The 19,663-nt window shown below is 35.3% G+C and overlaps 1 protein-coding gene and 1 long non-coding RNA gene across 6 annotated transcripts in view; one reads left to right on the top strand and one right to left on the bottom strand.

The window, feature by feature from the left end:
* The first annotated feature begins 307 nt into the window (after window positions 1-307).
* LOC106051407 (uncharacterized) lies at window positions 308-14,567 on the top strand. 2 transcript variants are annotated; one of them, XR_008776509.1, is made up of 4 exons: window positions 308-415; window positions 7,126-7,189; window positions 12,336-12,471; window positions 12,653-14,567. It is a non-coding gene; the product is annotated as an uncharacterized LOC106051407 (long non-coding RNA). The 2 variants fall into 2 exon arrangements; XR_008776508.1 differs by lacking the exons at window positions 308-415; window positions 7,126-7,189 and adding an exon at window positions 10,910-11,030.
* Window position 14,568: 1 nt separating this feature from the next.
* Window positions 14,569-19,663, bottom strand: part of LOC106051406 (uncharacterized) — a 152,063-nt gene continuing 146,968 nt past the window's right edge. For all 4 annotated transcript variants that reach the window (XM_056019782.1, XM_056019783.1, XM_056019784.1 and 1 more), the window contains 3 exons: window positions 17,752-17,861; window positions 17,040-17,190; window positions 14,569-16,094 (listed from right to left, as the gene is read on the bottom strand). In XM_056019782.1, coding sequence (XP_055875757.1) covers window positions 15,979-16,094; window positions 17,040-17,190; window positions 17,752-17,861 — 377 coding nt within the window. In that variant the 3' untranslated portion in view covers window positions 14,569-15,978. The remainder of the gene's footprint in view (window positions 16,095-17,039; window positions 17,191-17,751; window positions 17,862-19,663) is intronic.

The following is a 19,663-nucleotide window of genomic DNA, read 5'->3' as shown; positions in this document are numbered from 1 at the left end:
CCCAATGCAGGCCACATCCCAATGCAGGTCACATCCCAATGCAGGTCACATCCCAATGCAGGCCACATCCCAATGCAGGCCACATCCCAATGCAGGCCACATCCCAATGCAGGCCACATCCCAATGCAGGTCACATCCCAATGCAAGCCACATCCCAATGCAGGCCACATCCCAATGCAGGCCACATCCCAATGCAGGTCACATCCCAATGCAAGCCACATCCCAATGCAGGCCACATCCCAATGCAGGTCACATTCCAATGCAAGCCACATCCCAATGCAGGACATGTAGATCTTGTTGAATCCATTGAAAGTGTATAGAGTGAAGAGATACTTTCTGAAGTATAAGGACAAGAGAGAAAAGACAGATGTTAATGAAGAAAAATACAGTCAGGGCTGAAATCATTTAAGTACTGGTACGATTTAATATAAATACATGTGCACAATTCCCATGTATTCTACAAGGACGCCGTGTGCACATGCCTATCCATCCCATGTGAATGCCTATCCTACATGTGCATCACTCACCTGTACTTCCCTATCTGTGACAGGTGGGGAAATGTGACCTGTGTTTGGCGCGTTTGATGTCTAGGGGATGATTATCTTTAAAGCTATCACACACCAACCCGTCAGCATATAAATCGGGAGCAGGCACGCAACGAGACAAGCGATGAAAGATAGATACAAAGTTAAAATAAAAGAATATTTATTTACATAAATACTTACATAGAATAATTAAAAGGGGGAGGGTTTGCATCTATCTTTAATTGATATTAATTTTGATCATCACTCTTGCACTTAATATGAGACTATGTCACTTTGTCTTCCGAACTTAGCTGGTTGTCCTGTGGTGTCGCAGCTGGCTGTGATCCTGGCTTGAGGTTCTGCAGCTGGAGGTGGCGCTCTAGCGGGTTGAGGGACGCCGGTGATATAGTCCTTGTGGAGTCTCAATCCAAAGTTCTGATATCTGTAGTGGGCACAGTAGGGCGGGTGGCCGGCTACCGTGGGCACAAGTGTACAGCGGGCAGAGCTGATCTGCCGTGGGCAGCGTAGTTGACAGAATTAGTCCAGTGAGTTGCAGAGGGTCTGGCGTAGCTATGACGTCTCACACAGATCTGGGTCTATAGGGACGTCGCACCTAACAAGTTGACATGTGGACTGTCGAATAGGCGGGCAAGGTCGATAGCGCCAAGTAGTAGAGTTGAGTAGTGTCGTGTAGACACTGAACAGCAAATAGGCAAGTGCAGTGCTGAATAGCACTAAGCACATAAATAGGCAGACACTTGAGGGAGGATTCGGATAAATAAAGACAAGTTAGGACATGTCTCCCATGCATCTTATCGATGCCCTCGACTGAGGTGCATTCGTCAGATTGGTAAAATTGCTTTAGAGCACAATGGGGAGATGATGACAAATGGGATTTGGAAAACAGATGGCTGATAGTAGCAATATGAAAATGTACATAAAGGGGAAATAATAATATAACAATGTACATATAACTAATAATCTCAAATAAACAACACAAGTTGGAAGAGAGAAAAAGGGGGTGGGGAATGGGCGGTGGTCAGCGACCAAGACGGTTTGCTTACATGAGACCGTCGGCCGAGAACAATGGAGCGCGCTTGAATGGAGAGGGTGTCCGTTGAAGGTGCGCAACTCTAGTCAGAGTAGAATGACTAAAGGGGGAGATAATTCATATCTCTTTTCTAAACGCCGTATTAGTGCGCTAGCAAAATTATCAAGGCGATCAGCCTAGATAAAGGAAATAAAATAAGATGTACAAATATATACATGGTTGCATCAACGATCAATTGAGCAACGTAGCATTAATAGCTCAATGCAATACATAAATAAATACATATGACATGTTTATGTTTTCTACTTACGACAGTGAGAAATACACAATGCACTAATTAAATATAAATGAAATAATAAAATACACATGATAATATCCAGTGGAAATAGCACAAAAGTAATTAAGATGGAACTTGTGATTAAGTTCGGCTTACCACCAGGTATTCCTCTAAGAGAAAGAATAAGTGATATAGTCCAGATTCGACTTTTCAACGAGAATGAGAAATAAGAGGGTCTGATTTAATTTGGGTCTACTTTATATAGGCCTGGAAAATGTGAGCGGAAACAGGAAATGTCCTAGGCTTAGAATTATCTTACACGTGGGTGAAGTCCGACAAGAGTCGCACCTTGGAGCGTCACGCGGCGTGTTGACCAGAGTAATCTCTTTGATCATAGAGAGACGTGGAAAAAGGGGGAGGTGGGAAGAATGGTTTGCATTCCACCCAAGACGGTGTCAACCGCGACCGTCATTCAGACATCCGGTGGGTAAGATCAAAGAGACTGTTTTTATTTTTCCCCGATCAAGATGAGATAAGTCGAAAGACGCGGCCTAGCTATCTCCAATGTGGTCAACTAAGTCTAGCCTGCTGAAGCTGAAGAGGAAAAGGTGGCGTGAAGAATTTGGGGGTAGGATGGGGAAATAATTAAAATAAAATAAATAAATAAAGATAAATAATAATTAATGCTGTGATAATAAGTATGAGTGATTCTGACAGCGAGCTTTTGACTTGTCACACTATCCAACAGGGCCCGCCCATGTGCATCCCTATCCTACAGAGCCCATATGCACATGCCTATCCATTCCTATCCATTCGATGTACTTCCCTCCCATGTGCATCACTCCCATGTATTCTACAGGCAGGGTTGGGCTATCCATGTGCAACGCTATCCTACATGAGTGTATCACCCACCTGTACTTCCCTCCCATCACTCCCATGTATTCTACAGGGTCCGCCCATTCTTATCCGAGCCCTTGTGCATCTCTATCCTACAGGGCTCACATGCACATGCTATCCATCACATCCCATGTACATCCCTATACTACCCATATGCACATGCTCTCAACACATACAGGGCCTATGTGCACATGCTTATCCACCCCCATCCTAACCTACAGAGCCTAAGTGCACATCCCATTCATCTGAACTAATCCTACAGGGCCTATGTGCACATTTATCTACATCCAAGCACATCCAAGCCCATTTATCTATTCTATATGTCAGGGCCATATGCATACTAATTCTACTTCACCCCATGTGCATCTCTATTCTACAGGGCCCATGTGCACATGCCTATACATCCATGTGCATCTTTTTCCTACAGCATATCCATCCCTTTCCCATGCTATTCTGTGCATCCTTATCCTACATCCCCCACCCCGTGCAGATGCTTATCCCCAAGCCCTCTATCTCTATCCTACAGGGCTCTCACATGCACGTGCTATCCATGTGCATCCCTAATTTACAGAGCCCGCATAAGTGCACATCCCATGTACATCCCTAACCCATGCCTATTCACCCCATTTGCTACAGGACCCATTTGCACATTCTCTCAACACATACATGCATCCATATCTTATCCACCCCCATCCTAACCTACAGAGAATAAGTATGTGCACATTTATCTACATATATCTATATCTATTTATGCCTATTCACACCATTCTGCAGATGCTATCCAACAGGGATCAGTAGCAAATCATACATTAACTCGATATATTTTAACATTATCATAAACCATTAGTTGTATTAAACTATCATTTATTTTAATTTTTTTTTTAAAATCATTCTACCCTTATCGTGATTCGTACTCGTACCCCAGAATGAGATTTGATTAAGAGACAAACGCTGTATCCACTAAGCCACACATCCATATAACAATAGACAGAACAACTACTTAAGAAGAAACTTAGCATCAAAGAAATAATGAACCGGTGACAAACTAAGACAAAAAAGTTTGGGTTAAAAGTTGTGCACATTTATAAGGCCAAAATACATGTATTTTAAAACATTCATAAATTACATTTGAATTCAGTTTTTAATAGTAAATTTAAAAACAAAAAATACGGGATTCTATGAGGTGGATGGTCTAATAATGGACAGAGAATGCTAAGATGGCGCCCAAAACTTCTAGGCCTAAACTCTACTATACATTTGTATAGCTATAGCTTGTGCTAATAGTTTGAAATCAACATCAAGATGTTTAATATCAACCTGCATACTCAATAAATCGTATAGCATATCGGAATGTTACGAAATCTCAGTTGGACCTACATCTATTTATATAAGGCTGGATTTAGACTTTAAAAATATGTTGTAAATTTTTAAGGGTTCTACTTATTTTTAAAGGGTTAACCATCACTTATACTAACAATCCCCCTCTTCTATAAATAAAAAAAATAATGCAAATAACAGTTTTCAAATTCCATGGGGATTTTGAATGGGCGTAGCCAGGTGGGTTTGGGGTTCCCCTCCCCCCCCCCCCCCCCGAAATGAAATTCCTACCCCCCCCCTCCATAACTGAGATTTTAATACTAAACCATCGCTTGCCACAACGCAGCTAAGGAGTTATGAGTTTAAACCCTCCCCAGCAAATATATGCGACGCGAAGGGGTCAACTCCCAGTTCGGCATAGGATTTCCTTTTTGAGACCCGATCTCTATAATTGGAATTAACTGATTGTTGTTTGCTTTAGGAAGTTTTATCGTAAAATTATCTGTTGGGGGAGAGGTTAAGCTAAACTAAAAAATTTCTAGAGTTTTTTTTTTTATCAAATTCAAAACCTCCTTAGCTACGCTTATATAATTTGGTGACTGAAAACCTCTCTCTTTAATTTTATTCTAAAGCAAATTACAATCTCAAAACTCTCTGTATTTGAGATTTTGAACTCAAAACCATCTGGAGGGGTTTTAAAGCCCTCTGAAGGAGGGGGGTTTAAACTCAAAACCCCCCTTAGCATGGCTATGCTCATTTTGAGTGTGTAATTTGCTTTTTTTTTTATATTGAAGAGGTATATTTAGCTTCAAACCCCGCTGAAGAGGGGTTTAAACTCAAAACCCCTTTTCGCTATGCTCATAGAATATTGAGTGCGTAATTTCTTTTTTTATATTGAAGAGGTATTGTTCAGCTTCAAACCCCGCTGAAAAAAAAGGGAGGGGGTAAATTCAAAACCCCCCAACCCCCCCTCCCCCCCCAAAAAAATCCTGGCTACGCCCAAATTTGTTAACATATGTTAACTTTTTTTTTCTTTTCATTTTTGAACAGGTAAACAATTAAGTTCCATTTTATTTTTAAACAAGTTCTGTTTTAAAAATTTAACATTAGCAACCCTTTTTAATAGGTCATTTATTTAGTTCTATTTAAAAATTGTGTAATATCTATTTATATCTCAGTCTGCAGCATCTATTTATATCTCAGTCTGCAGCATCTATTTATATCTCAGTCTGCAGCATCTATTTATATCTCAGTCTGCAGCATCTATTTATATCTCAGTCTGCAGCATCTATTTATATCTCAGTCTGCAGCATCTAATCATATCTCAGTCTGCAGCATCTAATCATATCTCAGTCTGCAGCATCTATTTATATCTCAGTCTGCAGCATTTATTTATATCTCAGTCTGCAGCATCTATTTATATCTCAGTCTGCAACATCTATTTATATCTCAGTCTGCAGTATCTATTTATATCTCAGTCTGCAGTATCTATTTATATCTCAATCTGCAACATCTATTTATATCTCAGTCTGCAGCATCTATTTATATCTCAGTCTGCAGCATCTATTTATATCTCAGTCTGCAGTATCTATTTATATCTCAGTCTGCAGCATCTATTTATATCTCAGTCTGCAGCATCTATTTATATCTCAGTCTGCAGCATCTATTTATATCTCAGTCTGCAGCATCTATTTATATCTCAGTCTGCAGCATCTATTTATATCTCAGTCTGTAGATCTATTTATATCTCAGTCTGCAGGATCTATTTATATCTCAGTCTGCAGGATCTATTTATATCTCAGTCTGCAGCATCTATTTATATCTCAGTCTGTAGCATCTATTTATATCTCAGTCTGTACATCTATTTATATCTCAGTCTGCAGCATCTATTTATATCTCAGTCTGCAGTATCTATTTATATCTCAGTCTGCAGTATCTATTTATATCTCAGTCTGCAGTATCTATTTATATCTCAGTCTGCAGTATCTATTTATATCTCAGTCTGCAGTATCTATTTATATCTCAGTCTGTAGATCTATTTATATCTCAGTCTGCAGTATCTATTTATATCTCAGTCTGCAGTATCTATTTATATCTCAGTCTGCAGCATCTATTTATATCTCAGTCTGTAGATCTATTTATATCTCAGTCTGCAGCATCTATTTATATCTCAGTCTGTAGATCTATTTATACCTCAGTCTGCAGCATCTATTTATATCTCAGTCTGCAGCATCTATTTATATCTCAGTCTGCAGTATCTATTTATATCTCAGTCTGCAGCATCTATTTATATCTCAGTCTGCAGCATCTATTTATATCTCAGTCTGCAGCATCTATTTATATCTCAGTCTGCAGCATCTATTTATATCTCAGTCTTAAGCATCCATTTATATCTCAGTCTGCAGCATCTATTTGGGAGAGATGAAGTAAAATATCCAGGTCGCAACTGGGTTTGCTTAGTCGAGTATGATTTCATTAGAATGTGACATTTCACTCAAATCCAACTATTTCAGTTTCTCAAACTTTTACTTGTGGTGCCCTCGAAATGATAAAACTTTTGTTCGCGTTCCCCTAACCAGCTGGGTCCCTGGAGTAACGCTGTAGGTTTCAACAGTGCAACCTGGGATGTTTTGAGAATAGAATTAAAATAAAAGAAAATGTACAAAAAGTACTTTAAAAAAAAACAAAGCCTAAATTAAAAGTGGTTTTATCTATAAGTTTGGATCAGTCGTCTTATTCAATTTGTTATAGATCTAATAATAATAAATCTGTGCGATTTATAAAAATTTTTACCAATTGTTTTTGTTTAGCACAATTTCATGCTTTTAGTTTTTTCAATGCTTTAAGATCCTATCACTTATTTGGACCAGTTGGGAAAGGGTTCGAGGGAGAAAGAAGGGGATATCTGAGTTAATATTACAGTTTTTTAAAATGTCTTTATACACAAAAAAAAAGGTTAAAAGTTCAAGGGCTCTAGCTTTCTCAAATCCATACAAACTGTACCAGAGAAATGCTTATGAAATTATTGTATGTTTGAATGTAACGACTTTTTTTTTCAGCTGGAGACAGTGGAGTTTGTGGGGGACTTTTACAAGTACTACAGCTACAATAATTTTACAAAAAGTAGGTTGAAATCGTGTGTGTGAGTGTGTGTTTTTATTAGTAGTCTTAGTGACATAACGAACAGGCGCGCACAAACAGGACACACACACATTTTTTGGTAGTGATTCTTTTTGTTTGACTCCGTCATGTTAGCTGCTCCTACACTTTTTGTTTGACTCCGTCATGTTAGCTGCTCCTACACTTTTTGTTTGATTCCGTCATGTTAGCTGCTCCTAAACTTTTTGTTTGACTCCGTCATGTTAGCTGCTCCTACACTTTTTGTTTGACTCCGTCGTGTTAGCTGCTCCTAAACTTTTTGTTCCTATTTTGTAATAAGCAAAACACACACACACACACACACACACAACTACATTTTAGAAAAAGATACAACTTATATTAAGTGTATCAATAAGTTTGAATCAGACATGTAACTAACCATGATGTCATCGACTTTTTGTTTTGTTTTTATTGCTGGTGATAGTTTTGAATTGGGGTAGGGGCGTAAAGGTGTAGGCTAATTAGTTCATGTTACTATTGCTACATATTGTTATATATTTGAATGCAAATGTTATTGTTGTTTTTTTTTTTTACTAGAGTGAATTTGAATAATTTTTTTACATTAATTTGTTTTTGGAAAAAAAAATATTTGTGTGTGTGTGTGTTTCATTTTGGTTTTGAAAGCAGAAGAGTGTTACAACGATACAGAGTACTCGTGTGAAGTTTGTAAAGTGACAACCATTCGATATCCTCACAAATGTAAGTCTTGAGATAGTGACTGATTATTTGATCTAAGAAGACCCACTATGTTCGTTCAATATAAACTACACAACGTTAAGGACTCTAAATTAAACTTAAATGTTTCAACTAAATCAAAGCTGCAAACAGAAGAGCTTAAAAATGTGATTCTGCTTTGCTGAAAAAAAATTATAAAAATTATCATTTAACTAAGAAAATAAGGTTTTTTTTTCTTCTTTAAGCCAAGCGTTAATTAATGACAATTTAGTTTATGAAGCCGAAGATTTTAAAAAAATTCTGACGCCAAAAATACTTTTTAACTAGAACTTAAAAATAGAAGTATAACTTGGAACTAGAAGCATATTAATAACTTGGAACTATAAGTATATTAATAACTTGGGACTAGAAGTATATTAATAACTTGGAACTAGAAGTATATTAATAACTTGGGACTAGAAGTATATTAATAGCTTGGAACTAGAAGTATATTAAAAACTTGGAACTAGAAGTATATTAATAACTTGGGACTAGAAGTATATTAATAACTTGGAACTAGAAGTATATTAATAACTTGGGACTAGAAGTATATTAATAACTTGGAATTAGAAGTATATTAATAACTTGGAACTAGAAGTATATTAATAACTTGGAACTAGAAGTATATTAATAACTTGGAACTACAAGTATATTAATAACTTGGAACTAGAAGTATATTAATAACTTGGAACTAGAAGTATATTAAAAACTTGGAACTAGAAGTACATTAATAACTTGGAACTAGAAGTATATTAATAACTTGGAGCTAGAAGTATATTAATAACTTGGAACTACAAGTATATTAATAACTTGGAACTAGAAGTATATTAATAACTTGGAACTAGAAGTATATTAAAAACTTGGAACTAGAAGTACATTAATAACTTGGAACTAGAAGTATATTAATAACTTGGAACTAGAAGTATATTAATAATTTGGAACTAGAAGTATATTAATAACTTGGAACTAGAAGTATATTAATAACTTGGAACTAGAAGTACATTAATAACTTGGAACAAGAAGTATATTAATAACTTGGAACTAGAAGCATATTAATAACTTGGAACTAGAAGTATATTAATAACTTGGAACTAGAAGTATATTAATAACTTGGAACTCTGTGGCATTTTACGTCTCGAGAGACGATCTTTTCCCTTTGCAACTTTTTGTGTGACTAAAGAGGCCAATCCTTGATACACAGCTGCGATCGCAGGTTGGGCATAAATAACCACCAGGCGCCGTTGCATTTTCACCCTTCTTTCTGCTTCTGTTGTGTATGACATCTGCAATCCGTGACCCTTCCTTTATGCTCTCTCTCCATGTGGATCTGTCCAGTGCCACCTCTTCCCAGTTGCCAGTGTCGATTTTGAAGAGCTTCATGTCGCGTTTGCATACATCCGTATAACGTAAAAGTGGGCGACCAGCGGCTCTCCTGCCTTCTATTAGATCACCATACAGGATGTCCTGTGGAAGTCGACCTACTGGCATTCTACGAACGTGGCCAAGCCAACCAAGGCGTCTACTGCTGATAACAGAGCGGATGTCCTGGCATCATGCTCTATGTAGCACTTCCTCATTGGTTATCTTATCTTGCCACCTTATTTTAAAGATCCGCCTTAGGCATCGGAGGTGGAAGACATTCAGCTTTTTTTCCTGCCATGAGTAGGTTGACCATGTTTCACTTCCGTACAGCAAGGTGCTCAACACACAGGTCCGGTAGACCTTATATTAATAACTTGGGACTAGAAGTATATTAATAACTTGGGACTAGAATTATATTAATAGCTTGTGACTATAAGTATATTAATAGTTTGGAACTAGAAGTATATTAAAAACTTGGAACTAGAAGTATATTAATAACTTGGAACTAGAAGTATATTAATAACTTGGAACTAGAAGTATATTAATAACTTGGGACTAGAAGTATATTAATAACTTGGAACTAGAAGTATATTAATAACTTGGAACTAGAAGTATATTAATAACTTGGAACTAGAAGTATATTAAAAACTTGGAACTAGAAGTATATTAATAACTTGGGACTAGAAGTATATTAATAACTTGGGACTAGAAGTATATTAATAACTTGGGACTAGAAGTATATTAATAGCTTGGAACTAGAAGTATATTAAAAACTTGGAACTAGAAGTATATTAAAAACTTGGAACTAGAAGTATATTAATAACTTAGGACTAGAAGTATATTAATAACTTGGGACTAGAAGTATATTAATAACTTGGGACTAGAAGTATATTAATAACTTGGGACTAGAAGTATATTAATAACTTGGGACTAGAAGTATATTAATAACTTGGGACTAGAAGTATATTAATAACTTGGGACTAGAAGTATATTAATAGCTTGGAAGTAGAAGTATATTAATAACTTGGAACTAGAAGTATATTAATAACTTGGGACTAGAAGTATACTAATAACTTGGGACTAGAATTATATTAATAACTTGTGACTATAAGTATATTAATAGTTTGGAACTAGAAGTTTATTAAAAACTTGGAACTAGAAGTATATTAATAACTTGGAACTAGAAGTATATTAATAACTTGGAACTAGAAGTATATTAATAACTTGGAACTAGAAGTATATTAATAACTTGGGACTCGCAATTAGGAAGCCAAACCTTGACTCTGTACACAGGAAACACGAGCAGTTAATGGCGAACAACTCTCTGCATTTAGTTCTATCCTTAGTCTGGGATAGAACAAGCTTTTTGAGCACTCTGTTGGTTGGCAAAACCCTATACACTTTTCTATACACTACTCTATACATTAATGAAGCTTCCTATGACTCCATGCAAATATATTTTTGTTTATCATTATAAAATGTATTTTAACATTTACTTTATTATAATTATTTCATAAAATTATAAAGACCGGTAATCAATGTCTCAAGATGGGTTATTTGTACACAATTAAGTTGTAATAGATTTCTTTCTCATGTCACTATGTCACTGCCATATTCGCCTCTTCACTTTTATCAAAAGAAAGCCAACTACTCAGACAAACTGATTAAGATGGTGAACAAGACAACATTTGAGACAGTCACTTCAGGGTCATACTTACTACATTTAAATGTAACTTTTTTTTTCTAATTATAAATTTGATAAATTAGATGTTTACAGTAATTTATGAATAAATCGATAAGCATTTTAGACAACTTTTGCTGTTTAGAATTTTGTCAAGATTATTAATATTCTAAATGTTTTCGCTTTCGTGCCCCACTGCAAACACAAGACTTACTGTATTGCTGCAACCTTTAAGAACGGAAATATACTTGGGTATAAAGACTATTTATCTTACTAAAAAAAACAGCCATTAGTTCAGACTATGGTTCTGAGGGCCGAGTATGTCAAAGAATTGATGAAGTTTCTTAGAAGAATATCGGATATCGGATCGAGACCATTCGTTATAGACTTGTGACTTGTGACACTGCCCACAGTGAGGTTGTGACGTTGCTATTCAGTGTTCAGGCCTTTGATAACAATTGGTCTTCCTAGGTCCAACTACTACGATATGATCGACCTTGTTAAAGCTGGATAGGTACTTTGTAAGTAAGTATACATCACAAGGCTGCTATTAAATGCAACATAATGAGAAGGACAAACAGCTTGAGGATAAATGCCAGAAAGAAAGCTTTAAGCTTTTGAGACATTCAAAGACTGCTCATACATTGGAACATTCTGTCTGTATTGACTTTGATTGTTCTCCTTTGACGTTTATTAAGACGGACCAAATGACAACCAATGTTTACACAACAATAATGAAAAATGAACCAAAATTATAAACAATAAAAATAACATCACGAGAAGGATCCAGGGAAAACTGCGTCAGAGTGCTTTAGGATAACTAAGCAAAATTTTTAGGCTTACAATGAAACTCAGTGCGAAAAAGTCTTACATATTTTTGTTAGCTTGACCAGACAAAACCATCATTTTTAAGACTTAAGAGTTTCATTGTGAGCCTAAAAAGTATTTATTAGATAGGTTAAAGACGACACCATTTCATAAGTGGTGGTAGCGTATAGGAACAGATAGGGACCACTCCACCCTCACAGGGATGGTGTTAACACAGGCCTATGCTCAACGGATGTGATAAAATGATCATTTAGTTATTGTGAAACCTCAGGACAGAGGTGCAGCCCGTACTCTATTCCTGGTCTCTAGGTAAAATTCTTCCCTTTGGTCAAGGTGCAAGCTAGACCCTTAATGGACACTCACTGAGTTCAATAAGTACTGCGTAGAGTGTAGACTTGTAGACCAAGAATAGAGAAAGGCTTGTAGGTTTTTGATAAAATTAGTTGATCAACATTGAATTGCTGTGCGTAGAGTTGGCTAACGAATACTCCACCATGAAAGCATTACTTTGACATCTCTCACCAGATTGTAATGATTGGAGAACATAATAATCTTTCGGTCGGTATACTCGTCAACTCAAACGCTGTTCTAGCTTGCCCTAAAGGAGGATTATTGCTTCCATACGAGCCAGTAAAAAGATATAGACTGTGTAGCATAGACGGTGAGTCGATAGATGATAGATAGATAGATAGATAGATAGATAGATAGATAGGGTTATGGATTGATTGATGGATCGACTGATTGATTGATTGATGTGGACTGATAGATACATAGATGGATTACATGGATGTATCGATCTCGTTTATGTAAATATTAAACAATTATCTATTTTTTAAATTCAGGCGTTGTGAATGTAAAGACTGGAGACTCTATTCAGATCCATACAATGGAGGAGAACATGACAGTCAGATTACATCAGGTGTCACTATTTAAAATGGTTTTGTTGCATGCTACAAACTAAGAAGATCTTCAGAACAGGCGTAATATACTCAGGCTCCTCAGTCGTTAGAAGTTTGTTTGTAAACATTGCATAGCAACACACATTTCCGCTTGTGAAGAAAGAGGAGATAACGCTAGAAATTAAATAAAATAAAAAACAAGAGAAAGAGACTCTCAGAGATAGAGAGAGAACAAATTGAATTTAAACTTCTAATGAGTGTAAAAATTAAATGTGAAAACAAACTTTTTAATGACTGGAGAGTGGCAATGAAATAAATCCTTCTTATATTTTGAATTAAGAAAATGTTGTTTTTTTTAAAATAAAACATTACTGGTCTGATAATTGAGTAGATAGTAAGATATATTTAAAAAAAGAACTGTCATGGAAATGTCCATGCTCTCAATAGTGTTTTAAATATATATGTCATAGTTTTTTTTATGAGAATCCTCCCCCACAGTTCTTGTTTAGCCCCTCTAGTAAAACCAACAACAAAAGTTCCCAAAGCTTTGTCAACAAATTCTTAATTAAATGATCGAAGTCTCTGCTTGCAAAAACTTGAAGTTTTGTAAATTTGTATAGATTTTTGTGTGTCTCCGAGCATTTTTCTTTTGAAGCTGGCTATTTTTCTCATTATTTTATATTCTAATGAGTAGTATCTTGTCGGCAACATGTTCCTGTAATGAACTGTATGCTAGATCTTTAGATTCCTTTTTTTTTTTATTTTCAAATGTAGGACCCTCTCTGTTTTTTTTATATACTTCCATTGCATTGTATCTAGGCCTGTATTTTATCTTTGTTCTTTTCTGTATTGTATTAACTCATCATGTAGTCATTGACAATTTATAAGCGTCTCTTTATTTTGAAGTGGCTGATAGGTTTAACGCTCTTTTGAAAGACCTTTTTAGGACCCCCTTGAGTCCACACAACTTTAATAAGTACGTGAGAAACTAAATGTAAAGGTGCTTGGTCGCTTTCTTTGTGCTGGCCACATGACACGCTAGTTAACCACCGATGCATTTTACAGCATTAGCCCCTATAGGTTGTAAGGTCTGAAAAGAGTAGGCCTACCTTTTTTTTACAACGCTTATATCATGTCTGTCTGTCTGACCACAAGTGTGTACACGTTGTTTCTCTTACACCCAATCTCGGATCACGCTGAAAATGTACACAATTATTTCTTTTTACCTGACAACGCACGAGTAAATACAAAAATATAAAATAATTGGTAATAGTATTTAAATGAAGCGGTGTTATAAGCTGAATTAGTCCCCTTTATATTATGCTGCCGTCCAAGGCATAGTGAACACAAACGTTAAATAGAAACAATACAATGTAATACAATCTTCAAGTTCATAGACTTTTTGCTAGCAGAGTGGCTACCGCGTTGGCTCGAGGAGCTGAGAAAGTTTAAGTCAACAAGTTAGATTTCATGTCGTGCTCTTTTTTAAAATTTATTTTTATAAATGCTCTTTTTATTGTTACAAAATTTAGTTACATGACTGATCTAAACTAATTGATACAAGTACGCTAAATATAAGCTTTTTTATAATGTTTTTCTTTATACAAAGAGGGAAAGCAATAGAATAATAATTGCACATAAATTTGGATACAATTCTTGCTGGACTTGTTCTTACATAACAATGTGTATCCATGTTAATACTTCAAACCTTTTCTCAACATTGTATATTCATTATTTTCTGTTTTTAATTTATTCTGTAAATTCTGTGTGTGTGTGTGTGTGTAAATAATGAACTTTATATTTTATTGTAAATGTGTACAGTTATTTTTCATTTGTGAAATAAAATACAGACATTCTGGTGGCAATGTTATGTTGTTTATTTCAAGATAAGAAGCATTTAGTTTCATATTAATACAACCATAAACAGTATGAAAGAAACGCAAAATGAAACCTCATTCAATTTCATTCATAATTCACGTACTACAAACATTAATAATTATAATTAATGGAATATACTCTTCCAGTATTTGTTTAGAATTCTTTTATTCTCTTTATTTTCTTGCCATTTTGTTAGTTATAATGTAAAGAAAAGAATGTTATGTTAGAAACAAATAGTGTAGCTTAAAATATAATAGCGTTTACAAATTAGGGGAAACAATCGAGTTAATTAGGGAAACAATCGAGTTAATTAGGGGAAACAATCGAGTTAATTAGGGGAAACAATCGAAGCATCAATCGAAGAGTCAAAAGTTTTGAATCTATACAACTGCAATCTAATATTTGAGATATTATTTATTCATAAAATGACAATTCATCTTTGCATAGGATTATTAATCATCGTTACTATTGCAGATATTCCATTTTTCATCTATGGAGAATTCTGTACTGTACATTATAGCAATTATCTCCTTACAATTTATAGGCCTACATTGGATAGAATATTGTTATTTAACTGTGTTTATAAATAGCAATAATATATAGGCTTATTTTATCATCATTAAAAATTTGTTGTGCTAAATAAATCTATTAGAAGGATTTTTATAACACTATGCAACAGTTCATAAACGACAAATCATAAAAAAATATTTTAGGCTTCATCCAGAACTGTTATAAAATTATTCAGGGGACACAACCTGAACTGACATTCGTTCAGACTAAAAATGGAACTATGCGTTTAATTTACAATGAAGACAAAATTAGTTACTTAAAGATGATACCATATTGAAGTTTGAACTAGCAATGTGATGGATAATGTTTTCAGGCGTATATCATGTGTCATTCATTCACAAATATATCACATCACCTTATAACAATACAATTTTTCCCTTTATTCGATATCAAACAGAATAGCCTAAATTATTACAAATGGTAGAGTGTTTTTATTTATTTAGTCATGATTTGTTTGGTACAATAAATAATTGTTTAAAGTATCAACTTGATTCATGAACGGATGGGGGAAAAATAGCGTTAACAGTTATTTAAGGGGACTAAACCCAACAAATTATGTATGTGAATACTATACTAAAGTATTAGTTTCCTTTGTTGCTTTTAAATAAAATAAGGAATTACCAATAATTAATTTTCTAATTGGTTACGTTTTTTTATTGATTCATGTCTTGTCTATGTCAATGAATAAGTATGCGAAGTTTCAGCTTGATCCGGAAATGGGTGTGGGAGAAATTACGTATACACACTTTTTACCAGACATTCAGAAAGAATGAGCTGATATAAGCTTTGTAAAAAGATGTCTGTTAAAAGGCTTGTTCTTGTCAAATCTCTGTCAGCAGTAGCCATGAAATACTCTCAGGAAGGTCCAGTAGAAGCTGTAAGTTTGGTACCATTGTTTTGAGTTGAAGTTGGTCTCCCAGTTCAAGTTTCAGCACACCTGCAAGAAGAAAGACAATACTAAAGGTTAACACGTACACTGGAAATACATTGTAAACAATGAACATACAAGTTAAATTTTATCTTATCTTATAAATGCAGACGTTACTTCAAAAAAGAAGATGATTACGTCCTACGCGTCATGCATCTAGTCATGCATGTTAACCAATGACTTAATTAACATAGCCCTGGCTGGCAAGATGTTTATAAAGATAAATTCGCTCTAAATGAGAAACGAATTTGAGAATAACTCTAATACGCGAACGACCGCCACTTGATTTAGGTGAGTTACGAGATGTAGGTGGCTTTGGTGATTTAAGTGGGCGTGTTCAGAGTAGAGCTCCACGACATCAAACATGGTAGTCATTCTATACCAACGATAAACCATTTATTGACTTTTTTTTTTGTATGCTGTTTAGGGCTTCAACGGTTCAACGGATTAATGGATGGAAAAGATATAATAACCCTAACCCGAATATATATATACATTTCCCCCTTTTTTATATTTTTTGAATGCTCTTTAATATTTTAATAGTTATTATTTTATAGTTGTGTTAAGAGCTATAATTACGAAAGGTAAATTGAATTGAATATTTAATTTAATAAAAGTTTAGTTCGTTTGGGTCCAGTTTCAATGTAGATCTACTTAGCCTTAGGCATCTCTCGTTTAAACGCATGGTTTTGATTGTTATAATGTTTAAATCATGCCTCAGACCCTGTCCAAGAAAGATCGTGTCACTGACGAGATGGGACAAAGATAAGTGCGTTTCTCCCTTTCCCCTCCACATAGTGGCAAATGCAAGCTGTGACCCAATTATATTTTTCAAACACATCATATATAATGGGAGATAATCTGACTTAAGACACGTCTTTCAAGAATCTAAAAGCTCATATTTTTTAATAGTGTTTGGTTCGGATAGCATAAGTACTAGATGAAGGAACTTACCATTCATGTTACAGTATCGTTTTTTTTGGCTTTTTTCAACATTATCTGCACGGACAATTCCAAGCCCATCGGATGGACAAGTCACTAGAGCCGTGTTGTCACGATGTAGACCCAGCAGTTGAATACCCTGGTTGATACTGATGATTGATATCTGCCATTATATATATTGTACGGTTAGTTACATATTTATAGATCAGTACAGTGAAGAAAAAAAGAGAAGTCTTGAATTAGGTTTGTTGATTATACATAAACTGCCTTTTGGTAACTAGATCAAAACAATATGTATAATCTGAAACTAAATTACACATCATAAAGCAAATGCATCCAGATGAAAGATCATTTCAGTGCAACTAAAAGCTTATCATGTGATCGAGTTTCAAATTTGTGTTTAATGATTTTAATGGAATTATCCTAATTGCGGATAGCATATTTCCCATTGTTTATTCTTTTTTTAAAGGTGTTTTTTTTACAAGTGTATTACTTTATATAGGATCAAAGTAAACTTTTAAGCCTAAAATTATTTAGATCATTCTTCTTTTTTTTTTGAAGTAACGTCTGTAATATATAAGATAAGGAAATTAGATCACTCATAATAATATATTAATATTACTATGTTTATAAAGAACATCAGTTAGTGATGCCAAAGTTTGACTAGGGTGTCAAGTGACAAGCTCAAAGACCACTCTATAAGTACAGTAACAAGGCAACTTACGGAACCAAAGACTAGATATGTTCCAGCTTTGTTTACTGTAAATATCCCAGAAGAGCTATTGAAACTGATCCTAGAGTTGGGAGAGTCACTAAACACTTTGACTGGCGAACCTTCGTAGGAAAAGGATAGAGTTACATCAATCTATGATTTATATTTAGAATCTAATAAAAACTAGCGCCGCATATGCACGAAATGTGGAGTCACCAGACAAGAGTTGGTGTACTTAGCCTTACTTAGTATGTGTTATTTAACCAAGTCAATGAGAAATGTTGATACTTATTATTTTTAGTTTGTCCTGAAACATTACAAGGTTACAAGGACAGTTTGTATGGAAACACAAACTCAAAATCAGCCCCCGAAGTGGTCAGCTCAGGCAGTTAAAAAGACAGGTTTCACAATTTTCAGAAAAAATATCAGAAACTATGAATTACAAACTACCAACTACAGCACTATCCCCGTCGATACAAAAAATAAGAGACGTTCTCGCGTCGAAAGTGTTGCCGATACTGATGTATACGGAGATTTATTAATGTTGAAACAGGATCCCACGATCGCCTGTTAACCACTGTCAAAAAACGTAGACTCAAACTTTATAGTCACATCACAAAGTCCTCATGGCTCGGAAAGTCCTTCCTTCAGGGAACAGTACCAGAAAGAAGATGAAGTGGAAGACAGAGAAAGCGATGGGAAGACAAAATCAAAGAATGGACAGGCCAGTCAGTGAGTGAAAGACCAAGGACAGACAGAAATGGAGAAAGACAGTTGTCAGGTTGTGAATAGCCCGATGGCTAACCCTAACCCTAATTAATAGTTGTTGTTTTAAATTATAGTCCACATAAACGCATTCTATTTTTTTTCTCTTCAAAAAGTAAACTTTGTAAATGTAATAGTTAGTATGACAGAAATTACTCTGTCGCCATATTTGACTTTTCTGTTTTAAAACGTCACTTTGTCGTCTGGAAAGGGGAGGGGCAGTAGAGTGAAAACGATTAATCCTAGCTCCTTTTTATATTTTCTGGTAATGATTGCATTTGGCATTAAAGAATAAGGGATGAGGCGACTCGATATAAGAATTTAATTTATAGCATATATAAATTTAATTAGTGACATTTTTTAATTTGTAATTTCTTAACTAAAATACAAAAAGAAAAAAAAGTATTGGTTTGTCCGATGGGTGGAAGGCGATTGCATGCATCGCCCCTCCCACCCTTTTTCATTTTATATTTTACCAATGATAAAATTTGAGATCATAGCGGATATGTTGCATAGTGTGCAAATGGGTTAAAACATCAATATGTACCTTATATTATATAGATATTCAACAACAACTATGATTCTCAACAAAAATAGGACAAACTCCCAATTCAGAGGACAAGAGTGAGGAGGGCAGTAGAAGCAATCGCCCCCCCCCCCTAATCCTCGCCGAATCGGCTAAGATACCAGAAGTGTACGACATGATATAAAAATTATATAGTAATTCAACTTGTTCACAAATTATGATTTCTAAATAAAAGTAGGACCGCCCCCCCCACCCACTCAAAAGGTTTAGGTTGGAATGGCAGTATTCGCCCCTCCCTCCCCCCCCCACCACCCAATCGGCTAACGGGGGAACGACATTATATAAAGATCGGTTAAAATAACAATAACAAGTTTTAATTATATAGATATTTAATTGATTCTGTTAACAAGCTATTATTTCTACAAATAGATTGAACCGCTCGAAAGTGGGGGGGTGGGCGGGGGCGGGATTGATGACATCGCCACCTCCCCATCCCAACACAAGAGGGGAGGGGGGCGAAATAATCTAAAAAATAGGTTGAAATAAACATTTTAACACATTTAGGCAAATGGTTTTAGACTTTTTGTTAAAAAATTATTTTTTTTTACATTTCTAATGTAACTGTAAGGGTTT

This window comes from Biomphalaria glabrata, chromosome 2, assembly GCF_947242115.1.
Source record: "Biomphalaria glabrata chromosome 2, xgBioGlab47.1, whole genome shotgun sequence".
Taxonomy (NCBI): Eukaryota; Metazoa; Mollusca; class Gastropoda; family Planorbidae; genus Biomphalaria; species Biomphalaria glabrata.
The sequence above is the reverse complement of the archived record's forward strand: the minus strand, read 5'-3'. Positions and strand labels throughout refer to the sequence as shown.